General features: G+C 52.0%; 1 protein-coding gene across 3 annotated transcripts in view; it reads left to right on the top strand.

Annotated features, from left to right (window-relative positions):
- Window positions 1-21,127, top strand: part of vaspb (vasodilator stimulated phosphoprotein b) — a 120,189-nt gene that overhangs the window by 79,774 nt on the left and 19,288 nt on the right. For 2 of the 3 annotated variants that reach the window (XM_059950958.1, XM_059950960.1), the window contains exons 2-7: window positions 1,383-1,554; window positions 4,822-5,002; window positions 12,861-12,924; window positions 15,069-15,124; window positions 17,040-17,287; window positions 19,991-20,133. In XM_059950958.1, coding sequence (XP_059806941.1) covers window positions 1,383-1,554; window positions 4,822-5,002; window positions 12,861-12,924; window positions 15,069-15,124; window positions 17,040-17,287; window positions 19,991-20,133 — 864 coding nt within the window. The remainder of the gene's footprint in view (window positions 1-1,382; window positions 1,555-4,821; window positions 5,003-12,860; window positions 12,925-15,068; window positions 15,125-17,039; window positions 17,288-19,990; window positions 20,134-21,127) is intronic. The other variant, XM_059950959.1, reaches the window with a different exon arrangement.

The following is a 21,127-nucleotide window of genomic DNA, read 5'->3' as shown; positions in this document are numbered from 1 at the left end:
AGGATGTTTCCTATGGTGGGGGAGTCTAGGACCAGAGGACACAGCCTCAGAATAGAGGGAGTCTTTTGAGAAAGGAGATGAGGTGAATCTGTGGAATTCCTTGTCGCAGACGGCTGCGGGGGCCAAGTCACTGGGTACATTTAAAGCAGAGTTTGATAGGTTCTTGATTAGTCAGGGTGTCAGTGGTTACAGGAAGAAGACAGGAGAATGGGGTTGAGAGGGAAAATAAGTCAGATGTGATGTGATGGAATGGCAGAGCAGACTAGATGGGACAAGTAGCCTATTTCTGCTCCTGTGTCTAATGGAAAATGAAGCAGTTTGAGTTTGGTTGTCTAGGAGAAACGGTAAGAGTGACTCCTGTTCCCCTTATTTAGTCTACAGTTGGTGCTGTGAATTCTGAATCTGATAAGACCGTAAGATACAGAAGCAGGATTAAGCCATTTGTGTCTTAATAGCCATCGAGTCTGCTCTGCCATTTCATCACGGCTAATCCATTTTCCATCTCAGCCCCAATCTCCTGCTTTCTCCCGTATCCCTTCATCCCCTGACCGATTAAGAAATCAACCTCTGCCTTAAGTACACCCAATGACCTGGCCTCCACACAAATTCTCCGCTCCCTGGCCAAAGAAATTCCTTCTCCCCTCCATCTAAAAGGACACCCCTCTATTCTGAAGCTGTGTTCTCTGTTCTTATACTCTCCCACCATAGGAAACATCCTCTCCACACCCACTCTGTCGAGTCCTTTCATCATTCGATAGGTTTCAACCCTCGTTCTTCTGAGTTCCAGCGGCCTGGGCCAATGGAACACTTCAGAGCCCTACAAATCCGTGTTTGCTGGAGTAACAAGGTGGGGGGGGGGGGGTAGGGGTTGTGGTAAAAGGCAGGACCCCAGGCCGCGGTGTAAAGGTTGACTGGACGTGTGTGCTTATTGGCGGCTGTGTGGACTCTCTATGTCAAAACCATCCTCACTGCAGCAAATTGCACTGGGTTGTGGGGGGAAAGCACCTCCCTCCCTCCCTCTCACTCCTCCCTCACCTGCTTCCCAGAGGTGGTCATGAGTAAAACTCTCCCTCCCCCACCCCCAGGCTCTGTTTCTCCTTCCTCCTCCTCCTTTTTCCTCATTTTTCTTTTTCCTTTCTCCTTTTCTTTCTCTTTCTCTCTTTCCCTCTCTCCCTCGGGGCCCCCCCCATTCTCTAATGGATATGTTTGTGAATTTATCTCGGAACATAGTACTCTGATGAGACCAACAGTCTGCTTCCCGTTTAACCTGTTCACTGGACAGGACGTAACAATTGGCCAGCCGGCTCAGAGCACCTCTTTGTTTCTGTTAGACGTCAGAGGCTTCTCTCTGGTACTGACCTGTGTTTCTCTGGTTGTTTCAGTGAAACCAGCATATGCCAGGCTCGAGCCACGGTGATGATCTACGATGATGCCAATAAGAAATGGGTTCCGGCGGGCACCGGGCCACAGGTCTTCAGCCGTGTCCACATCTACCACAACCCCGGCAACAACACCTTCCGAGTGGTGGGCCGTAAAATCCAGCAGGACCAGCAGGTACTGGGCTGGGCGGAAATGGGAGGGAGGGAATTTACAGTTGCTTTGGGTGTTGGGATGGAGATGCCTCTCTACCAAAGGAGGGGTAATGCATGACTTCCCTCTGCGAGCCTGCAGATCACCCTTGGGCAAGGTGTAGCACCTGCTTATCACAAGTTCTGGTTCTGCGACCACTGACGCCAGGCAGACAATCTCTGAAGAGTATTGATAATGGCTGGGGTCACCCGTCTTGTAAAAACACTGCCCAGAAAGTGACAATGGCAAACCACTTCTGCAGAAAAATTTTGCCAAGAACAATCATGGTCATGGAGACCATAACCGGCCATGTCATACTACATGGCACATGATGATGATGTCATACTACATAACACATAATGATGATGTCATACCACACAACACATAATGATGTCATACTGCACGGCACACAATGATTATATCATACTACACAACACACAATGATGATATCATACTACATAACACAATGATGATGCTTCACCGTTCCAGAGACCCCAACCCCCTGTTTGTGTGACTCGTTACCTGTTACCAATGACAGACAGTACACCGCATACAATTGAAAGATTTATCTTTATAATTCTTTAATTTGACTAAAGGGTGAGTAAAGAAAAGAACAAAAGAAGAAAGAGCCCAGCTTAACGAAACAGTCTAATTGGAGCTCAGAGTTTCCCCTTCACCGATCCTCCCTCCATCTCACCCCGGGCTTCATCGAATCACGGTCCCACTCCGGGTCAGATCCTACGACCTCTTCTCTCTGGCGTCTCCCCTCGAACCAAAAAAACCCAAGCCCAACCTCCGTGTCGCTCACCAGAGAAACATCCCCTTCAATTCGACCATCCTAATTGGATGGCAGACATTTCTCCTCATCTCTTACCTTCAACGATAACCCAAACGTAAGCTGAAACAAGCAGCTCTCACAGAACAGCACAAAATGAAATACATAGAGCATAACAGTAAAAATATGAACCAGGGCATTAGATTTACAATCACTGGTTTGCTGCATTGATTGCTCATAAACTGTGATCTGATCTTCATCTGTCACAATAATCGATAAACACAATCCATCTAAGCTGCTGTACTTCAACAATTGTACTTTCATCATACTGATTGCCATCACAGTCTATGATCAAAAAAAGTATGTGTACCTCTGGGACAATGCCCTCTACAAAAGCTATTTGGAGTCAGCCGTTCTGATCAGTGAGATGAGATTGGAGGTGTGGGTTGCAGAGGTGCCCTGTGTTGTGTTCTTTATACGTACCGTGGGTTGCTCTAAAGACACAGATTCTGGAAGAACATAACTAGAACTTTTATTTAACAGCAAGCAGCAACCACATTTAATATACAAGCTTCTCAATCATTCTGTCAGTTCTGTGCGTGCTCATAGCTCCTTCCAGTCACATTCTGACACGTGATATCACCACGCCCTGCCCTATAAGAAAGAGCCTGCGCTTCTCAAGAAAGTTCTGCATACGTGCACCATGCCCCGATCAAAACAACTTTCAGAGGACCTTAGAAGAAGAATTGCAGAGATGCATGAAGCTGGAAAAGCATTTCTAAAGACCTGAGTCTTCATCAGTCCACAGTCAGAGAAATTGTCTCCAGATGGAGGAAATTCAGTACTGCTGCTACTCTCCCTAGGAGTGGGCATCCTGCAAAGATCACACCAAGGCCACAACGTGCAACGCTGAAGGAGGTGAACAGAAACCCAAGGGTTACACCTCTAGAACTTGCTCGAGTCTCGGTTCATGTGTCCACTGTTAAGAAAAGCACTGAGCAAGAATGCTGTTCGTGGAAGGACACCACAGACGAAACCACTACTCTAAAAAACATTACTGCATGCTTCAAGTTTGTAAAAGACCATCTGGATGTTCTACAATGCTTCTGGGGCAGTGTTCTGCGGATGGATGAAACAGAAGTTGAACTTTTTGGCAGAAGTGCACACTGCTATGTTTGAAAGGAAAAGGATATTGCACACCAGCACCAAAACCTCATCCCCACTGTGAAGCATGGTGGAAGGAGCGTCATGGTTTGCAGCTGCTTTGCTGCCTCTGGGCCTGGACAGCTTGTAGCCATTGAGGGGACAATGAATACAAAACTGTATCAACACTTTACAGGAGATTGTCAGGGTAGCAGTCCGTCACCTGGAGCTTAATAAGTTGGGTAATGCAGCAAGAGTAAATCAACAACAGAATGGTTTTAAAAGAAGGCAGTAGAGCGTTTTTTTTCTACTTTGATTTACCGTGCAAAAACTATTTTGGACCCAGAAAGTCTCAATGAGAATTAAGACGATTACACACGACATTCCTACAGAATGGCTACAAGCTGAAGGAAATCAATTGGGCCCTTACAGGGGCCAACGGAAAAACCAGGAAGCTTAACGACGAGGAGGAACCTGTCACCATGGCCTGTCTTCCCTATAGTTCCACAGTTTCTGGAAGGATCGCCAGGATCCTGAAGAAATACCGGATTAACACCATCCGCAAACCCGTAAGGAGCTCAAATCACAGCTTATGCCGGTCAAAGATGACCTGGGACACAGGAGGGCTGGTGTTTACAGGATTCCCCGTGAATGCAGAGCAGCATACATTGGCCTGACGGTGGAAGTTGAGGAAGTTTGGTGTGGGCCCCCAAATCCTAAGGACTTTCTACAGGGGCACAACTGAGAGCATCCTGACTGGCTGCATCACTGCCTGGTGTGGGAACCGTACCTCCCTCAATCGCAGGGCTCTGCAGAGAGTGGTGCGGACAGCCCAGCACATCTGGAGATGTGAACTTCACACAATTCAAGACATTTACAAGGACAGGTTGTAAAAAGAGCCCCAAGGATCACTGGGGACCTGAGTCACCCCAAACACAAACTGTTCCAGCTGCTACCATCCGGGAAACAGTACCACAGCATAAAAGCCAGGACCAACAGGCTCCGGGACAGCTTCTTCCACCAGGCCATCAGACTGATTAACTCATGCTGACACTATTGTATTTCTATGTTATATTGACTGTCCTATTGCACATACTATTTATTACAAATTACTATTCAGACAGAGACGTAACGTGAAGATTTTTACTCCTCATCTATGTGAAGGATGTAAGAAATAAAGTCAATTCAATTCTGTATTAGGGTATCAAAGGTTAGAGGGAGAAGCCAGGAGAATGAGTTTGATAGGGTTAATAAATCAGCCAGACTCGAGCTGAATGACCTAGTTCTGCTCCTGTCTTATCGTCTTAACCCTTTCTTCTCTGGTGCCTTCTTAGGTTGTGATAAACTGCCCGATCGCCAAAGGCCTCAAGTATAACCAGGCCACACCAAGCTTCCACCAGTGGAGAGATATGCGGCAGGTCTGGGGGCTGAACTTCGGGAGCAAGGAGGATGCTGTCCTGTTTGCCAACGGGATGCAACATGCCCTCGAAATACTCGACAGCACGGCGGTTGCGGGTAAGTGAAATTTTACCAAAGGTGTACGCAGAGAGGAAGCCCCAGTCTTGTGCCCGTCAGCGAAGGTGCACTGTTCCCTTTAATCTGCGCGGGCGCACGGCCACGCAGTAACGAAAATACTCCCACATACTTGGCTTTGTTGCTACACAGCTAGAAAATGTTTTATGTTAATAAAATTTTGAGATTGTGTTAGTATGGTTATGAAATTATATTAATTTATGGTTTATTTTCATTAACACATAATTAGTTGCAGGATATTTTTCCATAATATTAGCATAGATTTCAAAATTATATTAGCATAGGATCTAGTGCTTTCCCAGTGTATTTGACAGCTAAACACTTCTTTGGTTTCCAGCTGGGTGCAGGTATCGATTATAACTGAGGTTTCGATGACAGACTCTGCCATCTTCATCAGGGATGATGCCTGGCCATGACTAGTCCGGTGGTATTTATACCCTCGTCATCTGTCCCCCTGATTGATTAGTCCTCATCCAATCAGGTTTCTGCTCTCCCACCTTGTTTACAATCGAATACCAGTTCTTACTTAGAGTGAGACCATTGTCTTTGTTAGCATTCTTTTCCCCTAGTTTCATTTCAATGGCTTCCTTTACCAGGCGATCCGAGAAACTGTTGACACAGCACAGTAGTTTCATTCTGAAGTCAACCCTGTAGTCAACGTGAATGCCATGTTCTGTTACCTCCAATCTTTCCGGGTAATCCAAGCAGATGCATCTCCTGTGCTCCTGTGATGCAGGTTTCCACCGTGCGTCCTGTATGCCTGATATACGCTGCTCCGCATTCACGGGGAATCCTGTAAACACCAGCCCTCCTGTGTCCCAGGTCATCTTTGACCCGCATAAGATGTGATTTGAGCTTCCGTACAGGTTTGCGGATGGTGTTAATCCGGTGATCCTGGATCCTGGTGATCCTTCCAGAAACTGTGAAAGTATAGGGAAGACAGGCCGTAGTTCAGGGTTTCTCCTTGTTAGGTTTCCTAGTCTTTCCGTAAGCCTTGTAAGGGCCCGATTGATTTTCTTCACCTTGTAGCCATCCTGCAAACTAGAGGAAAAGAATTTTAACGAAGTCAAAGGTCTCGCTCGAAGTAAGTAAGGAATTATGTTGTAAACAAGGTGGGAGAATGGAAGCCTGATTGGATAAGGACTAACCAATCAGGAGGGACAGACTACAAGGTATAAATACCACCAGACTACACAGCATTCCTGATGAAGATGGCAGAGTTAGTCATCAAAATGTAAATTACAATCGATACTCGTACACGGCTGGAAACCCGAGAAGAGTTTATTCGTCATATACGCTGGGAAAGCACTGGATTCTATGCTGATATAATTTTGAAATCTAATGTTAATATAATTGAAAAATATCCTGTTATTCATTATGTTAATGAATATAAACCATAGATGTTCTAAATAATAAACATACCACTGTAGCGGTGTGCTACACGCAGCGCTAAAATTACGACACGGAGTCGGTAACTGCAGTCGAAGGAAAAAACTTTATTCGAAATTCTCAGCCTCACTTTTAAGCCTCCCTCAACCTGCCCCCCGTGGCGCAGAGGCTCCAAAGCTCTGTGCTCGCAAACCCCCGTAGGCTATCTAATTGTGAGCCGGTTCGGATGTGCCAGGAAATGGGTCGCCACATACCCCCCCCCCCCCAGAACCGGCGATACACCCCCCAATGTCCACAGTCTGGGCTGGAACCTGCTTGGGAGGTCGGCCTCTGCGCCGAGGTGCCGGAAACTCGGCCGGTTGCGCCAGGTCCACATGGGCCGGTTTGAGGCTGTCCACCGTGAAAACCTCCTCTTTCCCCCCAACGTCCAGCACGAACGTGGACCTGTTGTTCCGGAGCACCATAAACGGCCCCTCGTATGGCCGCTGCAGCGGTGGCCGATGCCCGCCCCTTCGTACAAACACAAACTTGCAGGTCTTTGGGTATGCAGGTCGGGTTCCGCCCCTGCTGTGAAGTGGGTATGGGGGCCAGGTTACCGAGCTTCTCGCGTAGTCTGCCCAGGACTGCTGTGGGATCTTCCTCTTGCCCCCGTGGGGCTGGTAGGAACTCCCCGGGGACGACCAGGGGCGCGCCGTATACCAACTCGGCCGACGAGGCGTGCAGGTCATCCTTGGGCGCTGTGCGGATGCCGAGTAGGACCCAGGGAAGCTTGTCCGTCCAGTTGGCTCCTCGCAGGCGGGCCATGAGGGCCGACTTCAGGTGACGGTGGAAACGCTCCACTAGCCCGTTCGACTGTGGGTGGTAGGCAGTTGTGTGGTGCAGCTGAGTCCCCAAAAGGCTGGCCATAGCTGACCACAGGCTGGAGGTGAACTGGGCGCTTCTGTCGGAGGTAATGTGGGCCGGTACACCAAAGCGAGATAACCAGGTGGTGATCAGGGCTTGGGCGCAAGATTCGGAGGTAGTGTCGGTGAGCGGGACCGCCTCTGGCCATCTTGTGAACTGGTCCACAATAGTCAGGAGGTGCCGCGCTCTGCACGACGCTGGCAGGGGGCCCACGATATCCACATGAATGTGGTCGAAACGCCGGTGGGCGGAATGGAACTGCTGCAGTGGGGCTTTGGTGTGCCGCTGCACCTTGGCCATCTGGCAGTGCACGCACGTTTTGGCCCATTCACTGACCTGTTTGCGGAGTCCGTGCCAAACGAACCTGCTGGAAACCATCCGGACAGTTGTCCGGATGGAGGGATGCACCAAGTTATGAATGGAGTCGAAAACACGGCGCCGCCAGGCTGTCGGGACGACGGGACGGGGCTGGCCGGTGGTGACGTCACAGAGTAGGGTCCTCTCACCCAGGCCTACGGGGAGGTCCTGGAGCTGCAAACCAGAGACTGCGGTTCTGTAACTCGGAATCTCCTCATCTGCCTGCTGCGCCTCTGCCAGTGCCTCAAAGTCTACCCCTTGGGAAAGGGCATGAACGGTAGGGCGAGAGAGTGCATCCGCCACGACATTGTCCTTAACCGAGACATGCCGGACATCCGTCGTGTATTCAGAGATGTAGGACAGGTGGCGTTGCTGGCGGGACGACCAGGGGTCGGACGCTTTCGTAAACGCAAAGGTAAGCGGTTTGTGGTCCGTGAACGCGGTGAAGGGCCGACCTTCTAGGAAGTACCTGAAATGCTGGATTGCCAGGTAGAGCGCCAACAGTTCCCGGTCGAAAGCACTGTACTTGAGCTCGGGTGGCCGCAGGTGTTTGCTGAAAAACGCTAGGGGTTGCCAGCGACCTGCGATGAGTTGCTCCAGCACCCCACTGACTGCCGTGTTAGATGTGTCCACTGTGAGGGCGGTAGGGGCGTCCATTCTGGGATGTACTAGCATTGCGGCGTTCGCCAAAGCTTCCTTTGTTTGAACGAAAGCGGCGGCGGACTCCTTGTCCCAGGTAATGTCCTTGCTCGGACCCGACATCAGGGCAAACAGGGGGCACATGATCCGGGCAGCTGAAGGGACGAAGTGGTGGTAGAAATTGACCATACCTACGAATTCCTGAAGGCCTTTGATCGTGGTGGGTCGGGGGAAGTGGCGGACCGCATCTACCTTAGCGGGCAGAGGGGTTGCCCCGTCTTTAGTAATCCTGTGGCCCAGGAAGTCAATGGTATCGAGTCCGAACTGGCATTTGGCGGGGTTGATTGTAAGACCGTACTCAGTCGGGCGCAGAGTTGACGGAGGTGGGACAGATGCTCCTGACGACTGCTGCTGGCTATGAGGATGTCGTCCAAATAGATGAACGTGAAGTCCAGGTCCCGTCCCACCACGTCCATTAACCGCTGGAACGTCTGTGCGGCATTCTTCAGGCCGAACGGCATGCGGAGGAACTCGAAAAGGCCAAACGGGGTGATGAGAGCCGTTTTGGGGACGTCGTCAGGATGCATCGGGATTTGATGGTACCCTCGGACGAGGTCTACCTTGGAGAAGATTCGTGCGCCGTGCAGGTTTGCTGCAAAGTCCTGAATGTGCGGCACAGGGTAGCGGTCCGGTGTGGTAGCCTCGTTCAGCCTGCGGTAGTCGCCACACGGTCTCCAGCCTCCCGTCGCTTTGGGCACCATGTGCAGGGGGGAGGCCCATGGGCTGTCGGACCGCCGGATGATCCCCAATTCCTCCATCCTCTGGAACTCCTCCTTCGCCAGTCGGAGCTTGTCCGGGGGAAGCCGCCGAGCGCGGGCGTGGAGGGGTGGTCCCTGGGTCGGGATGTAGTGCTGTACGCTGTGTCGGGGCATGGCGCTGTGAACTGCGGTGCCAGAACCGATGGGAAATCCGCCAGGACCCTGGTGAAGCCGTTGTCGGATAGCGTGATGGAGCAGAGGTGAGGGGCTGGCAACTGGGCTGCACCCAGGGAGAACGTCTGAAAGGTCTCGGCGTGTACCAGTCTCTTCCTGGGCAGGTCGACCAGTAGGCTGTGAGCCCGCAAAAAATCCGCACCCAGAAGCGGTTGGGCTACGGCAGCCAGTGTAAAGTCCCATGTGAACTGGCTGGAGCCGAACTGTAGCTGCACCTGACGGGTGCCATAGGTCCTTACTGTGCTGCCATTCACGGCCCTCAGGGGGGGACCCGGTGCCCTGCTGCGGGTGTCGTAACTCGTCAGAGGTAAAATGCTGATCTCAGCCCCAGTATCGACCAAAAACCGGCGTCCCGACCTTCTATCCCACACATACAGGAGGCTATCCCGATGGCCAGCTGCCGTAGCCATCAGCGGCGGCTGGCCCTGGCGTTTCCCGGGAACTTGCAGGGCAGGCGACAACGGCGGGCTTCTGCGCCCCACCGCTGGTGGTAGAAGCACCAGTGTTCCTTGGGCCGGGGGTTGGCGGGCTCTGCGGCCGGGCCTGGACTGGTTTGCTGCCGGGAGCGTGGCTGGGAGATCTGTGCGATGGACGCCCCGCTCAGCTTTTTGGCGTTCCACAGCAAGTCTGCCCAGGCTGCCACCTTCCGGGGGTCACTGAAATCCGCATCGGACAGCAGCAGGCGTATGTCCTCGGGCAGCTGCTCCAGGAATGCCTGCTCAAACATGAGGCAGGGTGTGTGTCCGTCGGCCAGAGACAACATCTCATTCATTAAAGCCGAAGGAGGTCTGTCGCCCAAGCCATCCAGCTGCAGTAAACGGGGAGCCCGCTCGCGCCGTGAGAGTCCGAAAGTCCTGAGGAGCAGGGCTTTGAATTCCGTGTACTTGCCGTCTGCCGGGGGCGACTGTACGAACTCCGCGACCTGGGCCGCTGCATCCTGGTCGAGGGAGCTCACCACGTAGTAGTAGCGGGTGTCTTCTGAGGTGATCTGGCGAACGTGGAATTGGGCTTCAGCTTGCTGGAACCATAGGTTCGGGCGCTGTGTCCAGAAACCCGGCAGTTTCAACGAAACCGCATGAACAGAGGCGGCGTTGGTCATTTCTGGTCCAAAAATCGTTTGGACCGTCGGGGTCACCAATTGTAGCGGTGTGCTACACGCAGCACTAAAATTACGACACGGAGTCGGTAACTGCAGTCGAAGGAAAAATCTTTATTCGAAATCCTCAGCCTCACTTTTAAGCCTCCCTCAACCTGCCCCCCGTGGCGCAGAGGCTCCAAAGCTCTGTGCTCGCAAACCCCTGTAGGCTATCTAATTGTGAGCCAGTTCGGATGTGCCAGGAAATGGGTCGCCATACCACAACCTTTACTTTGAAACATTTCAGAGCTTGAACATGCTTTGTTTCAAGATACCCTGTTAGAAATTGTAACAATAAACACCGAATGGAAGTCGGTTGCTCATTGCTAATAAACTACCAGCCCTCTGAATGCTGACGCCATCTAGTCAAAACAGTTTACTTTTGCCATTGTGCCTGTCAGTTGTTTTGACTGCCTGTTCCTGTTCACTTGTGTTGCGAGTTGTGGTTTGTGTTTGTTTGACCTGCAAGTTAAAAACATTTAAAAACTTGAAAAGTGCCGCGCAGTTTTCAGACCGTGTAAAAGTTACCTGCTCAGGTCTTTCCCGCCTCCCAAACCCTCCATATGTGACTTTTTATATGAAAGGCGTGAAGCATTGTTGAGGATCCCTACCACCCATCCCACAATCTCTCCGTTAGGAAGGACGAACGGGAGTACCAGGGCTAGGACTGCCAGACCCTCCGGCTGTGAGGCTAATGACCCCTCCCACCACCGAGATCTCGTCACTCGGACAGCAAGCTGTTGACTGTTCACCTGTGCTGCATGCACTTTGGATTATAGTTTTATGAACTTATTTGTAGTAATATTTTTTATTTATGTTGTGTGTGATATATGTTTCGTGTGGCTGCACTCTGGTCTGGAGAAAAGTTGTTTCATTTTGTTAAATGACAAGAACTTCTCCATAGATACTCCCTGACCTACTGAGTTCCTCAAGCCTCAAAAGTTCTAAACTCTGTTGTAACATGAATCGCTCCTTGGCACGGTTGTGCTTTTAGTTTCATTTTCGGCTGTATCATCTTCCAGTTCCTCTCTTGGCCCCCTGCATCCCAGAGCAATCCTCGATGCTTCCTGTTTCAAACTATTAACGCAGGGATTTCCTTACACCATTGTTGGTGTACTGTCTGGTATCCTTTCTGCATTTTGAGTGAGAAACTTCACTCATGAGGTTGAGCTGCAGGAAAGTCCAAAAGTTGGCGTTTCCCGAACACCTTGCGCTTCAAATTTGCGCAAGCCAGGTTCAACATTCGAGATTCCAGCAGTACAAGTAATGTGGAATTGGAGCAGGGGCTCCTGATGTGGGGTCCACAGTTCCTTCAGTTCTTTGCAAGGGTCCATCGCATAATGAAAGGTTGGGAGCCCCTGAATTAGAGCCTCATTTACAATCTCCTGAACTAGGCATATCTTCTGGGCAAAATTCCTCGTGAGTGTGAACTTCTTGGAAGAACGAATAAACTCTTCTCGGGCTTCCAGTTGGGTACAGGTATTGATTTTAGCTGACATTTCGATGACAAACCCTGTTGTCTTCATCAAGGATGATGCCTAGGCAAGTCTAGTCTGACAGTGGCCTAGACGTGGCCAGGCGTCATCTCCAATGAAGATGGCAGAGTTAGTCATCAAATCGTTGGTTAAAATCGATACCTATACCCATCTGGAAGCCTGAGAGGAGTTTAGCCATTACATATGCCAGGAAAGCACAAGATCTTTTTCCTTGGAAGAACTTTACAGAAACTTTTTCTTTGAGTTCTTCTTCCTTTTGATAGTTTTGGCTGCAAGCGTGCCCTTTATGCGTGACACTTTTACAGTGCCCGCACCCCAGGTCAATTCCTGCCACTGTCTGTGTTTGTCCATTCTCCCGGTGACCGCACAAACTCCCTCCGGGTGCTCTGTTACCTCCAACGTTCCAAAGATGTACGGGTTAGTAGGTTGATTAGTCATGTGGGCAACCTGGGCTCGTTTGGGCCAGGAGGGCCTGTTACTGTGCTGCATCTCTAAATAAAACAATTTTTACAAATTATCCCGTGTGTTAAACAGCACCGACTCACGCCATCTGCAAGGAACCCTGTCGCTGAGCAAAAAAATGGGGTGGAAATACTCAGCAGGTTAGCAGCATCTGTGGATGCAGAATCCAGTGTCCTTAGCCTCTCTTAATTAATTCTTCTAAGTGTTTATTGGAGGCCAGCTCAGAAATTCCCTCTAAGTGTCCTTGACTGGCTTCCTTCTCCCTGCCTTGCTCTCTCCAACTTCCTCACCCTCCACCGCCCACCACTGCCCCTTCCTCTGCCTTTTCCCCCATCTGCCGGAATGCGTTTGAACACGGCCACACGGAACCTCGGACCATTTCACAGCATCGTTGTGCAGAATCGAGTCATTTGTCGCCCCGGGACAGGGAGGGCATTAACCCCTTGTTCTCTCTGCTCCCTCTGCAGGGCACGGGCCGCCGCGAGCAGTCAACAACGGGCCAACGGCTGAGGAGTTGGAGCAGCAGAGAAGGTAAGCGGGTGACGAGTCGTTACAGTGCCAGCCATCACCAGTCGCGGTTCGATTCCCACCTCTGCCTGTAACAGGAGCTCTAAAACTCGAGCTCTTGCTATTATTTATGTATTTATTGTATTTGCACGGTTTGTCTTTTGCACTATGGTTTCTTGTCAGTTTTTGTGCGTTTAGTTTTTCATTGATTCTGTTTTTTTTTACTGTGAATGCCCACAAGAAAATAAATCTCAGGGTTAGTATGTGGTGACATATACCGTGCTTTAATAAATTCACTTTGAACTTTGATAGAGTTTTGAACTGGGAAACCTCTCCAAGTAGACCAGGTTGCTCTGGTTTTGCTCTGGCAGGAGGAGGCTGCACCCCCCCCCAGACGTAAGGTGGTCTGGTTTTCCTTCTTTAATGGCTTGGCGTGAGCCCCCAGATCCTAAGAACTTTCTAAAGATGCACGATTGAGAGCATCCTGACTGGCTGCATCACTGCCTGGTCTGGGAACCGTACCTCCCTCAATCGCAGGACTCTGCAGAGAGTGGTGCGGACAGCCCAGAGCATCTGTAGTTGTGAACTTCCCGTGATTCAGGACATTTACAGAGACAGGTGTGTAAAAAGGGCCCGAAGGATCACTGGGGACCCGAGTCACCCCAATCACAAACCATTCCAGCCGCTACCATCTGGGAAACGGTACCACAGCATAAAAGCCAGGACCAACAGGCTCTGGGACAGCTTCTTCCACCAGGCCATCAGACTGATTAATTCACACTGATACAATTGTATTTCTATATTATATTGACTGTCCTGTTGTACATATTATTTATTATAAATTACTATAAATTGCACATTCAGAAGTAACGTAAAGATTTTTACTCATGTATATGAAGGATGTAAGAAATAAAGGCAATTAAATTCCGTTCAGTTCATCGTGGTGGGACTGGGATTCAGGATTCCCTGTAACCGGCTGGGAAAGTCGGTCAGTCCATGTGGCTTAGTCATTTAATCCAATTACCAGCCTGGTTTGTGAGTCAGGCTGCACTGTCTGCCCTGCATCCTGGGTGCTCTGTGCCCAGACACTTCATCCCAACATCAATGTGTGTGTTTGTGATCTTGGGAATTATCCTCTCCAAGCTGAAGGAGGCTCCTCGTAACTTGCAGTGAGTAACAGGTCTCCGTGTCCCTTCTGCTACACAACCCCTGTCCCTTCCCCTCAGTCCTCAGCCCTCCCCCCCACCCCGGCCTCTCCCTCCCTCTCTGCTTCAGCTCTCCCCCCCCCCCCCCGGCCTCTCCCTCCCTCTCTGCTTCAGCCCTCCCCCCCCCCCCCGGCCTCTCCCTCCCTCTCTGCTTCAGTCCTCCCTCTCTGCCTCAGTCCTCCCTCTCTGCCTCAGCCCTCCCTCTCTGCCTCAGCCCTCCCTCTCTGCCTCAGCCCTCCCTCTCTGCTTCAGTCCTCCCTCTCTGCCTCAGCCCTCCATCTCTGCCTCAGTCCTCCCTCTCTGCCTCAGTCCTCCCTCTCTGCCTCAGTCCTCCCTCTCTGCCTCAGCCCTCCCTCTCTGCCTCAGCCCTCCCTCTCTGCCTCAGCCCTCCCTCTCTGCTTCAGTCCTCCCTCTCTGCCTCAGCCCTCCATCTCTGCCTCAGTCCTCCCTCTCTGCCTCAGCCCTCCCTCTCTGCCTCAGCCCTCCCTCTCTGCCTCAGTCCTCCCTCTCTGCCTCAGCCCTCCCTCTCTGCCTCAGCCCTCCCTCTCTGCTTCTCCCTCCCCCTCTGCCTCAGCCCTCCCTCTCTGCCTCGGCCCTCCCTCTCTGCCTCAGCCCCCCCCCCCACCTGCCTTGGCCCTCACCTCCACCTCCACCTGTCCCTTGGCCCTCTTTCCCTTCGACCTGCTCTGGCTTCTCAGTCTGCCTCGTGCCCAGGGGTCAGATCTCCAGCAGTTCTCCCATTGCCACCAAGCCCTCAGGGAGGAAAGCTCTTCCCAATCCCAGTCGATCCCTGTGATCACAGGCAAGCCTGCAGCACGATTCCGACCACACCCAACCGGTGCGGGGTCGGAGAGCGTCAGGTTTGACCGTTCGCCGATTGGCCTCGGGGTGGGGGGGGGGGTGGTTTGGGGAGGTGGGAGCCCAGGCGCGCCTGGTGTCTGAGGGTCTGTGTCTCGTTGCCAGGCAACAGCAGAAGCAGGAACAGCTGGAGCGCGAGCAGCAGGAACGGCGCAGTGCAGGTAGGGAGTCACAACGGGCGTCGCTCTGACCCGGGGACCGTTCCACTGAGGGGCTGTCAGAAAAAACGGGAATATTGAGGCATAGACTTCAGGACTTGGGTGGTGAGTGGGAGGCTGGAGTCCAGAGCAGCCAAGGGTCTGCTGGGGGAACTGTAAATATTGCGGGTCGAATCATCGCGACCCAGAGTCATAATGTAGGGTCTCAACCCCAGAGCTATCAGCAGTGCTCCCACAGCAGATGCTGCTCAACCCACCGAGTTCTCCTAGCGGGGAGGAAGGACAAGGTAAGCACACGCAGCAGGTCTGTGGAGAGGAATAAACGGTCAGGGGTTCATTGGGGCTGAAAGGAAGGGGAAGATGCCAGAATAAAACGATGGGGGGAGGGGAAGAAGAGTAGCTGGAAGATGAAAGGTGAAGCCAGGTGGGTGGGAAAGGTCAAGGGCCGGAGAGGAGTGGGTCATGGAAGAAAGGGAGGAAGGAGATAGGCCAGTCAGGGGAAGATGCAGCAGGCCAGAGCGGGGATATGAAGGAGAAGGAAGGGGAGGGCAGAAAGTAGTGGAAGATGGAGAAATCGGTGTTCATGCCACCAGGTTGGGGGCCACCCAGATGAGGTATCAGGTGTTGCTCCTCCAACCCAAGAGTGGCCTCATTGTGGCACTGGAGAAGACAGGTCGGGACAGGAATTGACGTGGTCGGCCATCGGAAAATCCTACTTGGATGGAGCTGAGGGGCTCGACGAGGCGGCCCGCCTGTGTGGGTTGAGTGTCACCAATGTAGGTGAGGAGCAGAACAGCAGCAAGGGATGGCGGTAGAGGGGCTGAGAGGTCATCTACTGGGGGAGGGAGGGGAGGTTGCAATTTCAACTGTGAGGTTGTGACTGAGTCAGAATGCAGGTTGACTGTCCCAGAGTGGCAGTGGCTCGATCTTTCAGTGTTATGTAACCCTGGGTTCTAGTGATCCAAAAGGTCCGGAAGTCAGCCATGAGGCGTAAATCCAGTTGCTTATAACTGCTACGGAGCGTTCTAAGAGCAAACAGGAAAGAAGACAAGAACAAAGAAGCCTTTCATGCTCAGGCGAGCTGGGAAGAGTTTTAAGGTGTTTGGAGAAAAGTATTGGGGGGTGTCAGAGAGTGGTGGGAGTGTGGGGTGATGGTAGAGGCATTTAAGAAACCCTTGGATAGGCACATGGATGATAGAGGGTTATATGGAAGGGAAAAGTTAAATTGGCCTTGGAGCAGGTTAAAAGATCAGAATCAGGTTTATTATCATTGACATGCGTCACGAAATCTGCTGTTTCGCAACAGCAGTACAGTGCAGGCACCATAAATTACAAGAAAAATAAATAAATAGTGCAAAAAAGAGCAAAATAGACAGGTTGTGTTGATGGGTGTTCGGAATTGCGATGGCAGAGCTCATGGGCCGAGGAGACCGCACGCCGCGCAGGAGAGTGCCGGAGAGCCTGTGCAGCTCCACGTTCTAATCAATATGATTTTTCAATTGTCTTTTTAAAAGTCTGGTTAATTTAGTTTGAATAATTTTTTGTACAGGTTTTCTAAAGTACTACATTTAATTCCATTTTTTTACTTCTATGAATAATTCCAACTAACTAAGCAACAGGCCTCATCTTTTCCCTGAGAAAAGTAAGTGCTTAATTACTTTGACTCATCAGTCAGTGATAATCTCTGCTCAAAGTGACCAGGAGAATGTTTTAAGCAGAATCTCTGCAATTTGGGCCCAAGCTCTCACGAGGGTACAGCAGCCCTGACCTAACGTTTCGGTGGTTGGGTCCCTGAGGAGTGGGGGGGGAGGGGAAGGGAAACGGTATGCCAGGTGAATAGCTAGCATGAGCAATGGGCAGAGTGGCCTTTGCCGGGTGGAGGGCCTAGCTCTAATGTTTCTCCTCTTCACTTCCACAGTGCCTATTCCACCAGCCCCTCCTATGTCTGCTGGAGGGGCCCCGGGACCCCCAGGACCTCCTCCACCTCCTGGACCACCACCGCAATCGGCAGTGCCTACCCCGCCTGCACCCCCGCCACCCTCGGGTGGAGGACCCCCGCCTCCGCCACCCCTCCCCCCCTCCTCCAGCTCGGGAGAGGACGGTCCCGCGGCAGGTGGGGGGCTGGCTTCTGCTCTGCTAGGTGCCAAGCTAAAGAAAGCAGCCAAGGTGGGTGGGGGCTGCCGTTACGTGGAAGGAGGGGTGGGGGAAGTGGGGTCAGGTGTGCAAAGAGGGGAAAGGGGTGGGGGAGGGTGTGGCAGAGAGCAGGGGGCAGGGGTGTGGATGGGAAGGGGGAGCAGGAGGGTCGGTGGGGTACATATGGTTCACACTTCTCCCTCTACACTGTCCCATCACACACTCCCAGGACAGGGACAGCACGGGTTAGATACAGAGTGAAACTCCCTCTACACTGTCCCATCCACTCCCAGGACAGGGACAGCACGGGTCAGATACAGAGTGAATCTCCCTCTACACTGTCCCATCACACACTCCCAGGACAGGGACAGCACGGGTTAGATACAGAGTGAAGCTCCCTCTACACTGCCCCATCACACACTCCCAGGACAGGGACAGCACGGGTTAGATACAGAGTGAAGCTCCCTCTACACTGTCCCATCACACACTCCCAGGACAGGGACAGCACGGGTTAGATACAGAGTGAAGCTCCCTCTACACTGTCCCATCACACACTCCCAGGACAGGGACAGCATGGGTTAGATACAGAGTGAATCTCCCTCTACACTGTCCCATCACACACTCCCAGGACAGGGACAGCACGGGTTAGATACAGAGTGAATCTCCCTCTACACTGTCCCATCCACTCCCAGGACAGGGACAGCACTGGTTAGATACAGAGTGAAGCTCCCTCTACACTGTCCCATCACACACTCCCAGGACAGGGACAGCACGGGTTAGATACAGAGTGAATCTCCCTCTACACTGTCCCATCCACTCCCAGGACAGGGACAGCACTGGTTAGATACAGAGTGAAGCTCCCTCTACACTGTCCCATCACACACTCCCAGGACAGGGACAGCACGGGTTAGATACAGAGTGAATCTCCCTCTACACTGTCCCATCACACACTCCCAGGACAGGGACAGCACGGGTTAGATACAGAGTGAAACTCCCTCTACACTGTCCCATCCACTCCCAGGACAGGGACAGCACGGGTCAGATACAGAGTGAATCTCCCTCTACACTGTCCCATCACACACTCCCAGGACAGGGACAGCACGGGTTAGATACAGAGTGAAGCTCCCTCTACACTGCCCCATCACACACTCCCAGGACAGGGACAGCACGGGTTAGATACAGAGTGAAGCTCCCTCTACACTGTCCCATCACACACTCCCAGGACAGGGACAGCACGGGTTAGATACAGAGTGAAGCTCCCTCTACACTGTCCCATCACACACTCCCAGGACAGGGACAGCATGGGTTAGATACAGAGTGAATCTCCCTCTACACTGTCCCATCACACACTCCCAGGACAGGGACAGCACGGGTTAGATACAGAGTGAATCTCCCTCTACACTGTCCCATCCACTCCCAGGACAGGGACAGCACTGGTTAGATACAGAGTGAAGCTCCCTCTACACTGTCCCATCACACACTCCCAGGACAGGGATAGCACGGGTTAGATACAGGGTGAAGCTCCCTCTACACTGTCCCATCACACACTCCCAGGACAGGGATAGCACGGGTTAGATACAGGGTGAAGCTCCCTCTACACTGTCCCATCACACACTCCCAGGACAGGGACAGCACGGGTTAGATACAGAGTGAAGCTCCCCCTACACTGTCCCATCACACACTCCCAGGACAGGGACAGCACAGTTTAGATACAGAGTGAAGCTCGCTCTACACTGTCCCATCACACACTCCCAGGACAGGGACAGCACAGTTTAGATACAGAGTGAAGCTCGCTCTACACTGTCCCATCACACACTCCCAGGACAGGGACAGCACAGTTTAGATACAGAGTGAAGCTCCCTCTACAATGTCCCATCACACACTCCCAGGACAGGGACAGCACGGGTTAGATACAGAGTGAAGCTCCCTCTACACTGTCCCATCACACACCCCCAGGACAGGGACAGCATGGGTTAGATACAGAGTGAAGCTCCCTCTACACTGTCCCATCACACACTCCCAGGACAGGGACAGCACGGGTTAGATACAGAGTGAAGCTCCCTCTACACTGTCCCATCACACACCCCCAGGACAGGGACAGCACGGGTTAGATACAGAGTGAAGCTCCCTCTACACTGTCCCATCACACACTCCCAGGACAGGGACAGCACGGGTTAGATACAGAGTGAAGCTCCCTCTACACTGTCCCATCACACACTCATGCCCAGGGGTGACCTGCAGGATAGCAGAGGGAAGGAGCACCTTGCACCTACAGTGGTAGAGACAGATTTCCCCCCTGCTGTCCAGGACTGTTCTATCCGCAGAGGCCTAAAGGAAACAGACGAGTTTAGAAATTACAGAGCAGGTGGACAAGGGCATTGGCCACAGCGAGGTTGGTGTGAGATCAAGTGGTCACTGTTTAACATATGAGGAATCTGTTCAAGTACTGACAACAGCAGGTTAGAAGCTGTCCTCTAGTTTAGTGGAACCTACTCTCAAATCTTTTTATTTTCTACCTGGTAGGACGGGGGGGAATGTTCCGGGTGGGCTGGGTCCTCGACAGTGTTGGGTACTTCCCCAGAGCAGCAGGAAATGCAGAGAGTGGTGGTGTGGGGGTCTGATTAATGCGGCTTCTCGCGGTCTCGGGGCAGAGCGGGTGCCTCTGGGTGAGTCCTGGGCTCCTGTCTGCCACCCAGGTGGTGACCGGTGGATAACGGTGCGTGTGCTTCTCTCCAGCAGCCCGAGGAGAACGCTGGTAGCTCGAGCCCGAAGATCGGTGGTGGAGGAGGGGGAGGAGGAGGAGGAGGAGGAGGCGGAGGGGGAGGAGGAGGAGGAGGCGGAGGCCTCATGCAGGAGATGAGTGCCATGCTCGCTCGAAGGTGAGGGCGGCCTTCCCATACTCCCTTTCGACCCATCAAGCCTGTACTAGCTCACTGAACAAACCCACTCCCCCCTCAAAATTCCCCTTAACACATTCTCCCCACATTCTTACCAACTCCACATCCCTACATTACAGTGAAAATTAACTCTCCGACCCGCAAGGTTTTGGGATAGGAGAGGAGATCGGTCTGCCCATGAGGTCACGGGGTGGACGTAGGACAGTACAACACAGTCACTGGCCATTCGGCCTGTCATTCACATGCCCAACGCGTTGCAAATTTGAACTAAATCTGCTCTGCCTGAACCCGATACATTCCCCACACTCGTGTGTGTCAGTCTAACACCATGGTCCTAGCTGCACCCACCTACACCCCAGCAGCCCAGTCCAGGCACCCCTCAAATAACCCAGACCTGTTCTGTAGATGTCTCGGTCGAGTAAGAATTTTAGGTTATATGTTGTGTACATTCTCTGATAGTAAATGGAATCTTTGAACCCTCACTCCAGAGAAAACAGCCAAAATTTGTCCAGCTTCTCTCCCCTACTCTCCAAACCAGGCAGCATCCTGATAAACGTCTTCTGCACCCTTTCCAAAGCCTCCACTCCTCCTTGTAATGGGTGACCGGAAATGGACACAGGTTAGGCCTAACCAAACTGCTGTACAGCTGCAACACAACTTTCTCAAAGTCCTGACCAATGAAGCAAGACACAAGCTGCCTCTACCCTCCTATCTACTTGTGGGCGTGGACTCCAAGATCCTTCTGTACATTACTGTTGTTAAGGTTCCTGCCCTTAAGCCCTATAAGAACAGAATTAGGCCATTCGGTCCATCCAGTCTGTTCTACCATTCCATCATGGCTGATTTATTTTCCTTCTCAATCCCTTATTCCTGCCTCTCCCCGTAACCTTTGACACCTCTAGTTTAAATATACCCAATGACTTGGCCTCCACAGCGACCTGCGGCAGTGAATTCCACAGATTCACAACCCCTTGAT

This window comes from Hypanus sabinus, chromosome 26, assembly GCF_030144855.1.
Source record: "Hypanus sabinus isolate sHypSab1 chromosome 26, sHypSab1.hap1, whole genome shotgun sequence".
Lineage (NCBI taxonomy): Eukaryota > Metazoa > Chordata > Chondrichthyes > Myliobatiformes > Dasyatidae > Hypanus > Hypanus sabinus.
The sequence above is the reverse complement of the archived record's forward strand: the minus strand, read 5'-3'. Positions and strand labels throughout refer to the sequence as shown.